Source organism: Lagopus muta, chromosome 13 (assembly GCF_023343835.1).
Source record: "Lagopus muta isolate bLagMut1 chromosome 13, bLagMut1 primary, whole genome shotgun sequence".
Classification (NCBI taxonomy): domain Eukaryota; kingdom Metazoa; phylum Chordata; class Aves; order Galliformes; family Phasianidae; genus Lagopus; species Lagopus muta.
The window spans coordinates 5,871,780-5,886,930 of record NC_064445.1 but is presented as its reverse complement, the minus strand read 5'-3'; the positions used below and the strand labels follow the sequence as shown (position 1 = coordinate 5,886,930).

Genomic DNA, 15,151 nt, shown 5'->3' with positions numbered 1-15,151 from the left:
CACGGGTGCTCCTGAAGGCCTGAGGTGAAATGAAGATCAGTGATCATATCTTTCTACCACTAATGGTCTTTGAAATCAATTTTAACTGAAATGTTTCCTTATCTTTCTTTTGATACTCTGCAATGAGATTGCATCTACTCATTGCATATTGATTTAATACTAATGTTATTCCAAATGAAATTTGGTTTAATGTCATTGACTTTACCTTATTGATTTAAAAACAAAACAAACAAATAAAAAAAAAAAGAAATACCACTTAGAAACAAAATGGGAAAACATCCCAAAGAAACAAACAAAAAAACAAAGAAAATAGTTGTAATAAACATACAATAGCAATACTCATTAACTTGTTTCTGATAAAATCATTCTTTATGTGTAATGCATTAACATAAGCTATTAAGCCAACATCTCTTCACGGCAAAAGCAATCATAGCAGATGGCACCTTCTCTCTTTATTTGGATTGGATGTGTACTTTTGGCTTGTTAAGTTGTGTCATAGTAGTAGTATAACAAGAGTCATTCAAGCAAGAATGATGATAGTACATTATCTGAAGATGTAGCTATTTAGAGGTAGAGCCTTTTAATAGAAATTAGGGCTCCTAAAGGTGTTTCATTAAAACTAAATAATGAATGTATTTAGGACTGGAAGGGTGCATTTATCTGACACTTCTTCTTTGCAGCTATTGTTTGTTTATTTCTACCCTAATGCTACTTCTATTTACACTTAACATCTTTTACTGAACTTGGTATTTCCCTGGAGTCCCATTTTAGACTTCCAATGTGCATCAGTGCTTTAGCACTGATGATATTGTCTACCTGTTTTAAAATTAATTAAAGTGCACAGCTGCTTAATTGAAGCATTAGCCAGTAGTGTGAGACTTCGGTCATTTTGCAAAAATGTTGTACAGAAGTAGACACCTGCTGATGTGGAATAATTAGTGATTTTTTTTTTTTTTCCCCCATGATTTCTGATTCCTATAAAACCGGATTGTTTTCAAATTAGCAAATACTAAGGGAAAAGAGGACTTGCAGTGTGGAACTGTAGTGCGAGATAACTTTCTGAAATGAAGCTTTATCCTTTACAACTGATGTAATTTTGAAGTATCAGAAGCACTTAAAAACAAAACAGTATTTGATACAGGCTAAGCTAAATGAAGTCTAGGGGTTGTCTGTGCGTGACAATGAGTAACATCCATCACTTGATATTTGTTTTTACAAAGTAAACTAAAGTAGTATTTATTTGCATTGTATGCGTGCTAAAAGTTTGTCTCTTTTTCCAACAACAGGTAGCCTGCATGCAGTTCATCAATGCCCTTGTTACATCTCCAGAAGAACTTGATTTCAGGATTCACTTGAGAAATGAGTTTTTACGTTGTGGCCTGAAAAAATTATTGCCTGTAAGTAGTTTGTATGTAGGAATTGATCACAATAAACTGATTGTGATTGTTGAAGAGAACAAAATTGTTTTATGAATGACTTGGAGTGGAGGAGGTCCAACACGGAAGGCCCATCAAACCTAATTTGCTTTTATTCTGCATAGTTGCAGATAGTTTTGTTACCTTCAACTATAAGTTAAGATGCAGTAACTTTCTGAAAAGTAGTAGTTTTACTTTATATCCACAAAAAACATGTCTTAGGCTCTCGTTAACTATAAACAGGATGGTAGTTGAATCAAATCAGTATATTAGAAATGAAAGTAGTCATCAAACTGAGCATAATTTCTAATGTATAAGTTACAATATCTACATTGAACTCAAGTCATGATTTCTAAAGGAAATTAATGTCAAAAGTATAGAAGGATTTTTCTTTTTTTGTTCCTTTCTGTGCTTAGGGCTTAGGGGTTATTTTACAAGAAACTTAAGTGCTTGAAGATTCTGAAAAAAGAAAAATTCAGGAGGATCAGTGTTTCTCTGTATGAATGCATAGTATGCTCCTCTGGTTCTCAAACATTAGAATTAATATATATTCCACTCAAAAGAAATTAAAAAGTAACTTTCAGTTCATACATATCTGGTGTGACAGTTCTAGGCGAATTTTCATTTAAAGCATAGAGTTCATTCATTCATGCTAGTGGCTTTTGAAATAGTTTTTTGTATCTATGATTTTTGCCAGTAGGAAGCTAGAATTGAGTATTTCTTTTTAGTGGATTTGTGTGTGCATATTTTAAGGAAAAGATTGCTTTCTTCCCTCCCCCCCCCCAACTCCAACTATTAAGTTTTGTGTTATTTTTAACATGTAAATACTTCTCAGTGTACTGTAAATGTTTTTGTGCTGTGATGTAGATTAGCTATCATTAACATAAGTTGTAGGCGTATCTTCTTTACACTTAGGCTCCCTAGGTTCACTTCTGTGAATGTTTTGTAATGTTCTTATGCTTCAACAAATCTGAATTGTCAACTGTGTCCTTTTAGGAAAAGTCAGTGTAGTGAGGTTTCATGTTTCTGTAGTCTATACCTGCCATATTAGTTTATATTGTGCCTTTCACATAAGAAAAATCTTAGGCAGTGTGTAACTTGCTCCTGTTTAGAATGTATTTTCTCCTCCAAAGTTTGCCTTATTTTGTTGTGATACAGTTTTGAAGGGGAGGTGGTGGTGATGGAATTCTTAAAGGGAAAAAAAAGCACATGTTAATTTTGCCATCTTGAACATTAGGCCTTGAAAGAGAAGGAGAATGAAGAGCTTGATATTCAGTTGAAAGTGTTTGATGAGAGCAAAGAAGAAGACTTAATTGAACTATCACATCGTCTGAATGATATCAAAGTTGAAATGGAATATCCTTTATAAAAACTGTTATTACATAGATTAATAACTTTATTAAATATGTACAGTTATTTTGTCACAATTATGTATTATACATGTAAGTGCTTCCTTGAGCAGGTTTCATTCCGCTTTTTAACTTATTAGTTTTTTTAATATCAATTATTTGTAGTCAAGTGTGTGGGTTACGTAAGTCATTAGGAACTCAATTTTTTGTAATTATAGTTTATTTAGTTTTACTAAACAAAATTCTGACTTGTGGTGCATGAGGATATAAAATAACAGCCATGAAAAAATATAATTTTTGAGGAAAAAGTAACTTGATATCCAAGTTGAAAGAAAATTTTTAAAGTAGATTGTGAAGCTTGAGATACATGTGTTCTGTTACTGTGAAGAAGCAATGGATTTAAATTTAAAATGATGTAAGTTCAGGATGATTACTTGCAGTTTAAGTTGGAAGGGGTAATGGCTGGTACTGAAGAAGCAAAGGAATGTGAGGACAGCCAATGAGTGGCGTATCAAAATAAATAATATTGCATTGTAGAATGGGTAAGTTTTTTATTTAAGAAATTAAAAAGATTGTTTAGTAAGTATTTGCCAGTAACCTGGCTTGCTTTATAGTGAAAAAGAGTTTTGTGTGAAATATGCTTACAGGATTCTGTGTAAGTATGTAGTATAACTTTTCCTGGTAATGTAATGGAATATGTTTTGATGATTAAATGGGATAAAGTTTCTATGGATAGTTTTATCAGAATGAAATGCTACTCCTTACTAGTATAGATATTCTGAGTTTAAAAGTTTTACTGGAGCAGTAGGAATGCAAACCTAGGGGAACTGAGTTGTTTGTAGGGAGGCAGCATTTAATTTATTTCAGTTTTTTAGAAAAAACTTTGTATTTCCTTAACAATGTTCTCACTGATGTGAATGAAGTATATCATTTGTTGTATAATATGTTGAAAGATACTTCTTCTGAAAACCACTTTTTGTCAATTCTACAACACTTCCTTCTCATCAGAAGCGATTACTATGTCCGGTAAGAGTTTGATTTTTGGAGGTCGAAGAGGAAAAAATAGAAATTGAGTTTCTCATGATTGCACATCAATAATTGCTCTGAAGCTGATGTCTTATACAATATTTGCCCTTTTGGTCAGGGTTAATTTTATTAAGGTCACATGAAGTGTAAGAATGCTTCTTTAAAAAAACTTAAGCCTTAGTCTGTCTACCAACTTCATCCCCAAATCAGTTAATTCGTTGAGCAGCTATTTCCTTTAGTCATCTATGATTGCTGTTTGATTTCAGTGAACTTAAAGTTAGTTGCATAGCTAATAATTCAGAGTTTTCCAGGATACCTTATACTACTTGTTTCCAGTGTAAACTTATTATTGTATGTATACCTCATAGTGTCCTATCAGTGCTAAAGTCCATGTATACAATTTCAGAATTATTTTTGGTTGAAAATCAGCTATAAAAACAACTTCTGTGCAGGATAAAATGTAGAAGTTATAAGTAACCTGTGAAGTCTTCAATTTACGTAAATGAGAATATCATCAGTTTAGACTAGAACATTTCCTACTTTGTGAAATTAAGAAGCATAGTACCCTTCGCTGGTTAGAAGCAGTAACTCTGAGCATAGAATGCTTTACTGTCAGAGGTTCTTGATGCTGCTTAGAGAAGTATATTGAGCAATTAAGGTAACAGTAAAATAATTTTTTAGTTGAATATTGCTACTTTTTCAAGTGGTGGAATTCAATGTATTGAGAATATGGTAAAGAACTGCTGCAGCATGTATCGAAAATGCTAAAGCAGTCATTGTTCTAACAGTGCTTTATTAGCCCCACCTTGATGCACAAATTATTGTTCATGTTCTTATCTTGTAAAACGTGTGCTTTTTTGTTTTGTTCTGTTCTTAAGACCTCAATATTACAAGGTGATTGAAGAATGTGTATCACAGATAGTACTGCACAGCAGTGGCATGGACCCAGATTTTAGTTGCAGAGGAAGAATGGACGTGGATTTTACCCATCTTATTGGTTTGTATCCTGCAAGCAATTTTATGGCATGATATTAAAGTGTTTCTTCAGTTTTATGTAAACTACAAGGTGTACTTACAGAAAAGGCTAGATCAAGCTCTGTAGCCTTGAATAAATGACTCGGAAAAATCCCTTTCTCCAGTGCTGTACTGAATCCATGTCTTTATTTGATAGCCTTACTAGCTGAAAGTTGTTCATAAACTTTATGAATTCCAGGTCTGTAGGAGATGTAAAAAAAAAAACTGTTAATGGATTGTAAATTGTTATATGGTCAGTTCTAAGAATGTTTTCCAAGTAATTGAGGTTATTTAAGTTAAACCAGTCAGTTAGCATCTATGGTCACTCAATAATTTATGTGACTTGAGAAAAAAGTAGCTGAATAAATACCATATAGTTCAAATAGCCTTTATTAGCATTTAAAAAAAAAAGTTTTATGCCTTTCTTAAGGTTGGTGGAATAGGCCTTATTCTTGACATGGAATGGCATTATTTGACGTAAATGTATAATAAAAGGAAGTAGTTATTCTTTGAGAATGTGTTAATTTAAGAAAGTTTTCTTTTGTTATAGTAAAATGAACTGAGAAAAGATGTTGCAAGTGTTGACATAGGGGGGTAGACAGAGTAGAATTAGTTTCTAACAAGTATCATATCTATGAAAGTGCGACAGTGTATCTGTAATTTTATTCTATTATGATTAGGAACCTGATGAACTTACTCAAGATCATTCCACTGACCTACTAGTTTTAGGAATGAGTGGTTTGTATATCTGCCAATTCCTACCTGTAATTTAATTTGTTTATATTGCTTACAAAATGTTTGTTCTTTAGCCTCCATGAAAAGTCAGTAGACTGAAGAAATCTGTGCTGTACAATCAGACCAAATTGTCTTCAACTCTGAACTTTATTAAAATGAGAGTTTTGATTTTGTAATCTTAAAAGGATTGAATTCTGAATTGAAACCTCATAAGTAACTGGTTTTATGTACTAGTGTAAAAATCTTTTTCATCACTCACTTAGGAGTAAGATTGAGCTGAAGGAGGAAGGCGAAAATGATTACATGTAAACTCAAATCTATAAAAGACGGAGCAACTGCGTTTCATATTTAACTTTATTGGTCACAGATTTTTTTCTTCACCACTTCTATTATCGAAGATGTTTATCAAAATAATTCATCAAATGTTTGGACCTATCAGCCTAGTAAAAAAAAAATCATGCCAAAGCCATGATTTGGCATCATGAGGTTTTAAGGTAATTATGCGTAGGAAAGGACCTCGGAATTATGATGTTTTATCTGACTTCTGTTTGGTGATTTATTTAACTTTCAGATGCAGCTGTAGACAAAACTAAAGTAGAAGAGAGTGAGAAAAAAGCAGCAGAATTTTCCAAGAAAGTAAGTACTGGTTGCTACTCTTATCAAGCTATGGAACAGATGCCTGATAAGAATACTGTAGGCTTGTTTTACAGGAGAATCTTAGTGGAAACTGGGAAATAATTAATATAATAGGATGGCTGTTCTTCCATAGTTCAGAGTTCTGCAGGCCTTTCTGTGCAGTGCTCCGATTCTGACTTTCTCTGAAATCAAACGCAGAAGAATACGATCAGCTGCAAATATTATTTGGTTGAATTCATCTACTGTACATAACTGATGGGAAAAAATTTCTACTTGATGTTATTTAAGTATACATATAATATATATATAAAGTGTGTGTGAGAGGAGGGAATGTGACAGTCTAGTCTAGTGGCTGGTGTCCCTGCCCATGGCAGGGGTTTGGAACTAGATGACCCTTAATGTTCCTGCTAACTGCAGCCATGCTGTGATTCTGCGCTTTATAGCTCTTCATCTAGCACTCGCTTAGGACCTGAGGAAATTTATCTAAAGGCAGAGTGTTGGGGGGAAAAAAAAAAAATGGACAAACATCTCTGTGGTTAACTTCACAGTTTGATGAGGAGTTCACAGCTCGACAAGAGGCACAAGCAGTACTTCAGAAACGAGAGGAGAAAATCAAAGAACTTGAAGCAGAAATCAAACGATTACAAGCCCGGGTAATAAAACTGAGTTAGAATAAGTTGAAAACTATTTGTATGGAATTAAGAGTAAAATGCCTTAGAGAATATTGTCTCCATGGAATTTGAAATGTATGCTGTAGTTGTATTTGTTTGTTTTTTACGCTAGTGTAAACTACTAAAGCTTTTTTCAAATAGTAGTATGTTCAACATATCTCCCTTACTGGGAAGAAATTTTCTTAGTTTGATTTTTCTTCTCCAGGTAGTTGATAATGCTTAAACATCACTACTACTATATGTTTTGCTGAAAGTGTTTCTTTCAGAAGTCTGTGATTGTTTTCCATGTGTAATATGCATACTTTCAAGAATGGGCATGCAAGTGGACTCTGAACACCCACTTCGTGGACTTCTGAAAGAATGATACAGTGGTTTTGTAAAATCTCATAGATAAATGTAACAGAAATGAAAGACCCCAGGGAAGGGAAAGTGGTGCTGAATTTCAGCAAAGCTGATTTTTACCTGCATTCGTTTTCTTTTTCTCACCAGCACCAAAAATGTATGTCCTGATTATCTATCCGGAATCACTTGTGATCACTTGTGAGGCAGAACGCAAGAGATGCTGTGTTATGCTGTCAACACATTTATTGATTGGCTCTTGTTTAATGAGTTGGCCTGTAGGAACCTGCCTTTGGTATTAGCAGTTACGATGGTTTGACAGTTATGCCTCACTCAGTTATTTCCTACTCCTTGAGTCTTAGGCAAGGTCTGTCTATTGCCTTTTCTTCTAATTGGAGCTGTCTTAATGACTATAGTCTTCCTTCCCATTTGCATAATGGGAGGAATTTCATGTGTTATTTTATAACCTGTTTGCCACCTTTTTCTGGTCTTGGGTGCAGGTCTTCTGCTGCCATTATGTGTGGTGTAGCCTTAAGAAAGCACAGGCTTTCTTATTTTAATGTAAACATGTTACACTGCTTTTAACAGATGAATTGCTGTTTGTTTTGTTCTTGGTTATCAACAAAAGTCATTCTTGTAACCAGTGGTTCGTTATGGTTTTTATTGCTGTTTGTATACGAACTTATGTTCCTAGTTCATATCCACTTTAGTGTTTCTTACAGATCTCCACAAGAAAGCCAAGAGTTTTTTTGGACTAATCAGTTGTTAAACCAGCTGTGTTGTTGTTAATGCAGTTGAAATTACCGAGACATCACAGCTCATTCATAATAATGGTACAATTAAAAGTCGTATACCTTAACTTTCTCGTATGTTGTATTCTCCCTAGTGTTGAGCTCCCTTTTTCCATTTTCAACTCATTTTAGAGTAGTGACATTGATTTTTAGGTACACTCAGATTTGTCTCTAATCATTACTTCCATTAAACTAGAAACAGTAAATAATTGTGTAGTGAAGGGGTATGAAAATTAAATTCCATGAATTCCATGTATTACATAATTTTTTTTGTGACAAAACATCAGCATAGTTAGTTCATATTGAAACTCTTTCACTCCTCAGAATGAAAAAAAATGCTCTATTAAATTTCAGGGTCCTCCTCCAGCAATTGCGAATGTGCCACCTTCTACAGCATCCCTGCAACCTAGTGGAACAGCGCCGCCTCCTCTAACCAATGAGGTGGCTTCTCTGCCACTGCCGCCACCACCGCCGCCACCACCACCGCCTCCGCTGCCTGGTGGGGCCGCAATTCCTCCTCCGCCTCCGCTGCCTGGTGGGGCCGCAATTCCTCCTCCGCCTCCGCTGCCTGGTGGGGCCGCAATTCCTCCTCCGCCTCCGCTGCCTGGTAGGGCTGCAATTCCTCCTCCGCCTCCGCTGCCTGGTGGGGCCGCAATTCCGCCTCCGCCTCCGCTGCCTGGTGGGGCCGCAATTCCGCCTCCGCCTCCGCTGCCTGGTGGAGCCGCAATTCCGCCTCCGCCTCCGCTGCCTGGTGGAGCCGCAATTCCGCCTCCGCTGCCTGGTGGGACTGCAATTCCGCCTCCGCTGCCTGGTGGGACCGCAATGCCTCCGCTGCCTGGTGGTGGAGCAGGGCCTCCGCCTCCACCACCTGGTGGGCCTCCAATGGCGCCATTTCTTGGTAGTTATCCGTTTGCTCCCGTTCCTGTGATGCCGGCATTACCACATGGAATGAAGGAGAAGAAAAAATATAATGTGGAAGTATCTATGAAGAGAATCAACTGGTCCAAGGTATTATTATGTTTGTTTTTCTCCTGTTGATTAAAAAGTGATGTTTGAGGTAGGAGGTAATATGTTAGGGTTTATACTAGATCGTTGGTAGTACTCATGATGTCTGGGGAATTCTCTTCATCCTTTATCCAAAATACTTAAGCACTCATGATACAGTTGATTTTGATTTGATTAAGGGACGCCTTACGTTATGGGGAAAATTTCCAAGAATTTAATCCTGCCAAGGACTCACAACATCTTGTATTCAGAGAACACGGGTAGCTATCAGATGTTAAAATATTTGAGTAACACTCTGTCAATTAAGTTCTGTGTGTCTTCATAACTGATAATTGCCTTTTTTCATGCAACCACTTCAGAAATTAAAATGTCTTGTTTAAAGCAGTTTTATCAAATAGTCATTTAGTGTGTACTTAATCATGTTAAAACTAGTTTCAACACGTTGAGCTGGTTGAAGTGTTATATATAGGATATGGGATGTGTAGGATATAGGAATTTTGGAGTTGACAGCTGAGTGGAAAACTGTTGGGAAGACTATTGCTTATGAACCTTGACAATCTGGCAGTTGACGGAGGAGTCCCGTGTTAAGGGGTCACTACAGCTGTGTTTGCATAATTAAAACAGATATGACTGAGTCATGAGAAAAAAATGGTGCAGTAAGAAATGAATTTAGAGAATTTATTGAGTCACTTGGAATAAAATGCAGTAAAACTTGGTAGGAATGTATATATGGAATTTTGGAGGACAGTACAAAACAGAGTTATGAATTTATTTTTGTACACTATGGGATAGGTAATGTGTGGGATCTTTAAGTTGTATTTTGTATGTACAATAAGTTATTTTACTTTTTCCTTGAATGTTGGAAGTGAACCAGGCTTTCAGAGCCAGTAATATTAAGTTTGGTGTTGTTTCAACTTGACAGTGATTTGGTTACGCTTTCTAGGAGCATGCTATTTTAAAAAAAAGTCTGAGTGAAACTGCTGTGCTGGCAATCTATTGTGGGTTTGTTTTCTACTTCCTTTTAAAAGCTTTGCATGAAATGTAAGAATGTGACTTTTTCCCACTGCAAGAGTGAGAAGACACCGGAGAAAGAATTGCTCCTAGTGAAAACATTTATACTTGCCATGTTAACGAATATGCAGACTTAAAGTTCTGCTAGGGACAGATGTCTTGATATGAAGTAATGCTTTGAGATCAGTTCTCTGAATAAATACAGTAATAAACTATAAATGACAGCATCTAATTAGGAAATTAAGCAGTATTTTGTTCTCATTCTTTTGTTCGTGTGATATGCTTGTTTTAAAAGTTTTAAAGGAATTTTTTATTTTCATTGTGTTTCCCGTCAATGGTAGTTATACTACAAAACCCATCTGAACAGTATTTTTCATATATCTGTTTTTAAATAAATACCTTTTTTTCTGAGAAAGGTAGATGCTCACACTTAATGCAGAGCTTATCAGAACATAATAAATGTGTTGTTGTAGACACTGGGGGCTTTTGTATTCAGTAGTTCTGTGTTTTCTGTCACTTTTGTCTAAATTATTTTAAATAAACTATCTAAATTATTACTTTATTTAGCAGCATGCAGTTTTAATGTTAAACTTGTAAATTACTGCTCTATTAGAGCTCTGAAGCTGATGTCCCTCCCAATTTATTTTGAGTTTTTTTAATGAACTATTTCTTGGCAGAACTTTCTGTTCAACGATGGACAGATCAGTAACCCAGGAAACTAATTTTATTGACACAGTTCTTTTTCAGAAGTTGCACCTTGCAATCCATGTAAAGATTATTGCTTTACATGAGAGGTTTCAGATAATGCATGCTAGACTTAGGGGACTTATGCAGTGACAGGTGAATATTTTTTATGCTTTGGCCATGTTCTCACAGACCTGTCCTCGTGATATGGAATTACAGAATCGCAGAATTGTAGGGGCTGGAAGGGACCGCTAGAGATCTTGAAGTCCAATTCTCCTGCCAAGGCAGGTTCCCTACTGCAGGCTGCACACGTAGGTGTCCAGATGGGTCTTGAATATCTCCAGCAAAGGAGACTCCACGAACCTCTCTTGCAGCCTGTTCCAGTGCTCCATCACCCTTACCGTGAATAAGTTCTGCATATTGGCATGGATCTTCCTGTACTTCAGTATATGGCTATTTCCTCTTGTCCTGTCCCCGCAGACCACTGTTGGCCATTGTCCCTTTGTTTCCCACACTTAAACATTAATAAGATCCCCTTTTCAGTCTTATTTTCTCAAGGCTGAGCAGACATATCTGTTACTTCTGTGGGATATGCGGAGCATGATCAGTGAGTGACTGAATGCTCGCTGGAGTTTCCTTTTGCTGAGTATTGCTAATTTTGTTAGTCTGTATCAAACCAGAGTGTGACTCAGGTGAGAAGAGGAGGCACTATTCTATTAGATGTGAAAACTGAATTGTAACTTTGCATCAAATTGCATACCTATATGCAAAACCTTTCTAAGAAGAGTTTTAAAATAGTTTGCAACAAATAGTTATCTAAGAGCATCTCATTTAGAAACCCATTAGATTGATGGTATCTAATAGTTGTATGTTCAGAGAATATTGATATCTGTCCTGCAATGATACTTAAGGTATTTATCTCATGTGTTTTTGTTGTTTTCGGGTTAGTTTTCTGCTTGGGGAGGGTTATGGCCACTAGGAGGAGCTATGGTACTACTCAAGTGAAATTTTTGGGCACCATTATCTTGTGCTGAATGTGAACCTGTGAAGTCTGAGCTTACATTTAAGCAAACTTAATTTTTTTTTTTTTTTTTTTTTTTTTAAGAAAACATCTTAAGATATAAATACAAACTTGAATACTGTGCTTCAAGCCAGATTAGAGAATTTGTTCAAAGATTCTTACAAAAAATTGTGTGGGTTGAGGGCATTTCAGGAAGCTTCTTTAAGAAATCGTAATACATAAAACATTCCCAAACTCAGTTCAGTCCAATTCTTTTAGCAGTCTTGTAGAACTGTGTTTAGTTTGGTCATCAAAAGTACTAATTATTAACTTTGGAAATGATGTTTTTGTTTCAGATTGAGCCTTACAAGATAGCAGAAAACAGCTTTTGGATAAAAGCTGAAGAAAATAAATTTGAAAGCCCAGAACTATTTGCAAGATTGGCAGTCACCTTTGGAACACAAATGAAAGGTACTTCTAATTTCTCTCATATGAAGTTCAAAGCTGTGCAAAGGTGGTATTTTTATTCTTTGTACAATATTACAGAATCATATAGTACTTTAAAGCAGGAAGGTGATATGCAATATATATTTTAGCATAGCCATCTGTTACAGGTATTGCACCTCACTCTGTGGCCTTGGATGGTAGCAGTGATATGTTGTAGTATGTCTCAAATCTGCATTATATGTTGTAGACAGATGTGAATCTTCAAATTAAATCCTAATCTAAATTTATATTCAGATCTTATAATCTTGTCAGGTTCTTCTTGGTTTTCCATGTTGGGAGGGTTTAATGTGTAATGAAAATCAACATAATGAAAATCTACTTACTCATACTGCTGTGATAAATCAAAATTCTCTACAATTAAAACCAAGACTTAAATTTTATCAATTAAAATATGCCCTTAAATAACAACTAAAATGTGCCTAATGCTGTGAAATCAACTGTGTTGAAAACATTATTCTCTTTAAAGATTTTTGTGTATATTTGGGGTTGTATTTTTGTTGTTGTATTCTGTGTGGTTTTAACTTGGGAACAAGCAGTTAAAGGACTGATTGATCTTATCAGGTGAAGGAGCCATTTGTCTACCATGGAAGCTAGGCTCTTGTTCCTTCTTATAGAGTTAAGTTCAGAATCGTTTGCAAAGCTTCTGGTCCATCATTCCATTCTCCTTCAAATCTCTAGAACGCATAGCTTTCACACAGCTATCTCCTTGGAGTGCTTTACCTCTCTAGGTGTTTGAGATTTTGCAGCTATGCCCTACTGACTCTTGGTGGGCTCCAAGTGCAGACCAGATAAACTTAATGTATGCCTGTGGCATATCTTGGAGACGTACATCTTAATGTTCACATTTCCTTTTTTCTAATGTGGAATACTATATGGAGTTTTTATTTAAGAAAAATTCTTAAAATACAGGCTTTAAATTAATGTTACAATGCTTGTGTATAATCTAAACATCATCTTCCCCGAAAGTTGCTATTTAAGATAAATTACACTATTACTGGCATTGGTGGTTGATCTTTAAATCAGCTTTTTGCAGGATGAATGTGCGAGTGTACACTCTTTAATCTTTGCACAATACTTTAGGAAAACATCAGATATTTTACAAATTTTTATTGGACTACCATGTCGAGTGGCTTTTTTGACTCCTAAAGAGAACAATAAAATGAAAATAAAAACTGTGCTGGAGCTTTGATCAAGTACAAGTGCGGCTATTCAGTATGTCATCTAAATAGCTTTTCTGTTAATTGCTAATGCTTATAGATGTTTAAAAAAATACTCTAGGTTCATCACATGAAAAAAGGCTATATAACTTTGCCGTAACGTTAAAATAATGTGGAGTTCATTGCTGGTTTTGGTGTGACAGCAAACTAATTAAACCTTCAAGGAGAAGATCCTATGACAGCAGATAATATTTACAGCAGATTGAGAACCTTCTTAATGCAAGTGACAAAGTTCTGCCTTGAGCTGAATGCTTTCATCAGCAATGTGAAGAAATTTTTCTGAATTCCTGAAAAAGTTTCTTCATTAAAAATGCTGGGAATAAATAAAAAACCCTCTTGAAGTTCTGACATAACTTCCTCTCATACGAAACTAAAAGCTCTTGTTGACCTAATTGCGCAGTTATTAAAAAAAAACTGGGGGGGGGAAAAAAGGTGGTTCCTCACCTTTTACCTTGACAGACACAGGCTCATTGATCACCAAAATGTTAATTTAAAGCATGATCTAAAATTGAATTTTTCTTCCTGTTAGTCCTATTTTTTGATGTGGTTTCTCAGTATATTGCAGGAGCAATAAGGAGTAACAAATAGAAATGCATTTTATATCCTCTAGAGAGCAGAGTCAACATATAAGCGAACACACGCGTAAGTGGGAGAAAACTGACAGTCTTCAAAAAAAAAAAAAGCATCTTAATTTTATGACTTCTGTTTATCTTGTATTCCATGGGAATTCAGAATGCCAGTGTGAATAGCAACTGAAGGAAGAGACAGTGTTCCTTGACTGGTAAAATTTTACTTCAGAACGGAATTTTGATTTAACTATATTTAAAGAATAACTATAGGGTTGCTTCTTTATTCACTGTTGTGACATCAGATATTAAATATAGATGTACTGAGTGTGTTTTAGATAGGTTTAAATTACTAGTAACACTGAAACTGCAGTAGTTAGTCTGTGAAGTAAGTTATCAAGCCTAACTAGGAAAATGGAAAGTGCTAAGAATATTCTCTGTAAGGTCTCAAAGTCTTTTGAAATCTTAGAGTTTGAATTAAGTCGATATCTAATTATTAATGTTGTAGTACAGTCTTGAAGGATTTTCTTTTGTTTTCTTCAAAAGAAATGAAGAATCTGAATACCTATTAAAGGCTTCTATGATGAATGGACTCCAGGGCTTCAAATTTTCTTTGAATGTTTTGAGCTTGTAGTTGTCCTTCCAGATGTAGAGATGGACATGGTGATTATAGTCTCATGGATCATTTTGACAAATGATATTTCAGATCAGGTCTTCAGAAATGTATGGATGCCTATTGTTTAAAAAGTCGAGTAATATTAGGAAGTGGGGCAGTTGTGTACGTGTTTCCTTGTGTGGCTATGCAAAGGAAAAGGTTACAGATAATATTGCTTTCCAACTAGTTACTTTTTCCTTTTGACTTGGTTAATTATGAAACTGTATCATCCAGAAATTCATACAGTGGTAAAAATGTTTCTAAAGAGGATGTGACATAAATTTAATGAGCTGCTGTTATTAGCTGGATTAGTGTTAAGCACTATTATATTCTGTTGTGTTAAACTTTATTCTACTTTTTCAAAATAAACAAAATCGTTGTGCTGTTCTTAGCAAGAACTAATAACAAATCTTTCAAATCATGTAAGCAGGTCATTATGTTGTTCAACTAGAAAAGAAGTTGGTAGGTTTTGCTTTCATGTCCTTAGCTGATATCAAGCTATATAGTCAGCTACCTACTTGAAGGAGAAC

General features: G+C 35.3%; 1 protein-coding gene across 3 annotated transcripts in view; it reads left to right on the top strand.

Annotated features, from left to right (window-relative positions):
* DIAPH2 (diaphanous related formin 2) overlaps positions 1-15,151 on the top strand; it is a 141,845-nt gene that overhangs the window by 30,824 nt on the left and 95,870 nt on the right. For all 3 annotated transcript variants that reach the window (XM_048959961.1, XM_048959963.1, XM_048959964.1), the window contains exons 11-18: positions 1,287-1,397; positions 2,653-2,771; positions 3,674-3,790; positions 4,669-4,787; positions 6,111-6,175; positions 6,724-6,828; positions 8,331-8,984; positions 12,033-12,147. In XM_048959961.1, the coding sequence (XP_048815918.1) occupies positions 1,287-1,397; positions 2,653-2,771; positions 3,674-3,790; positions 4,669-4,787; positions 6,111-6,175; positions 6,724-6,828; positions 8,331-8,984; positions 12,033-12,147 (1,405 nt within the window). The remainder of the gene's footprint in view (positions 1-1,286; positions 1,398-2,652; positions 2,772-3,673; positions 3,791-4,668; positions 4,788-6,110; positions 6,176-6,723; positions 6,829-8,330; positions 8,985-12,032; positions 12,148-15,151) is intronic.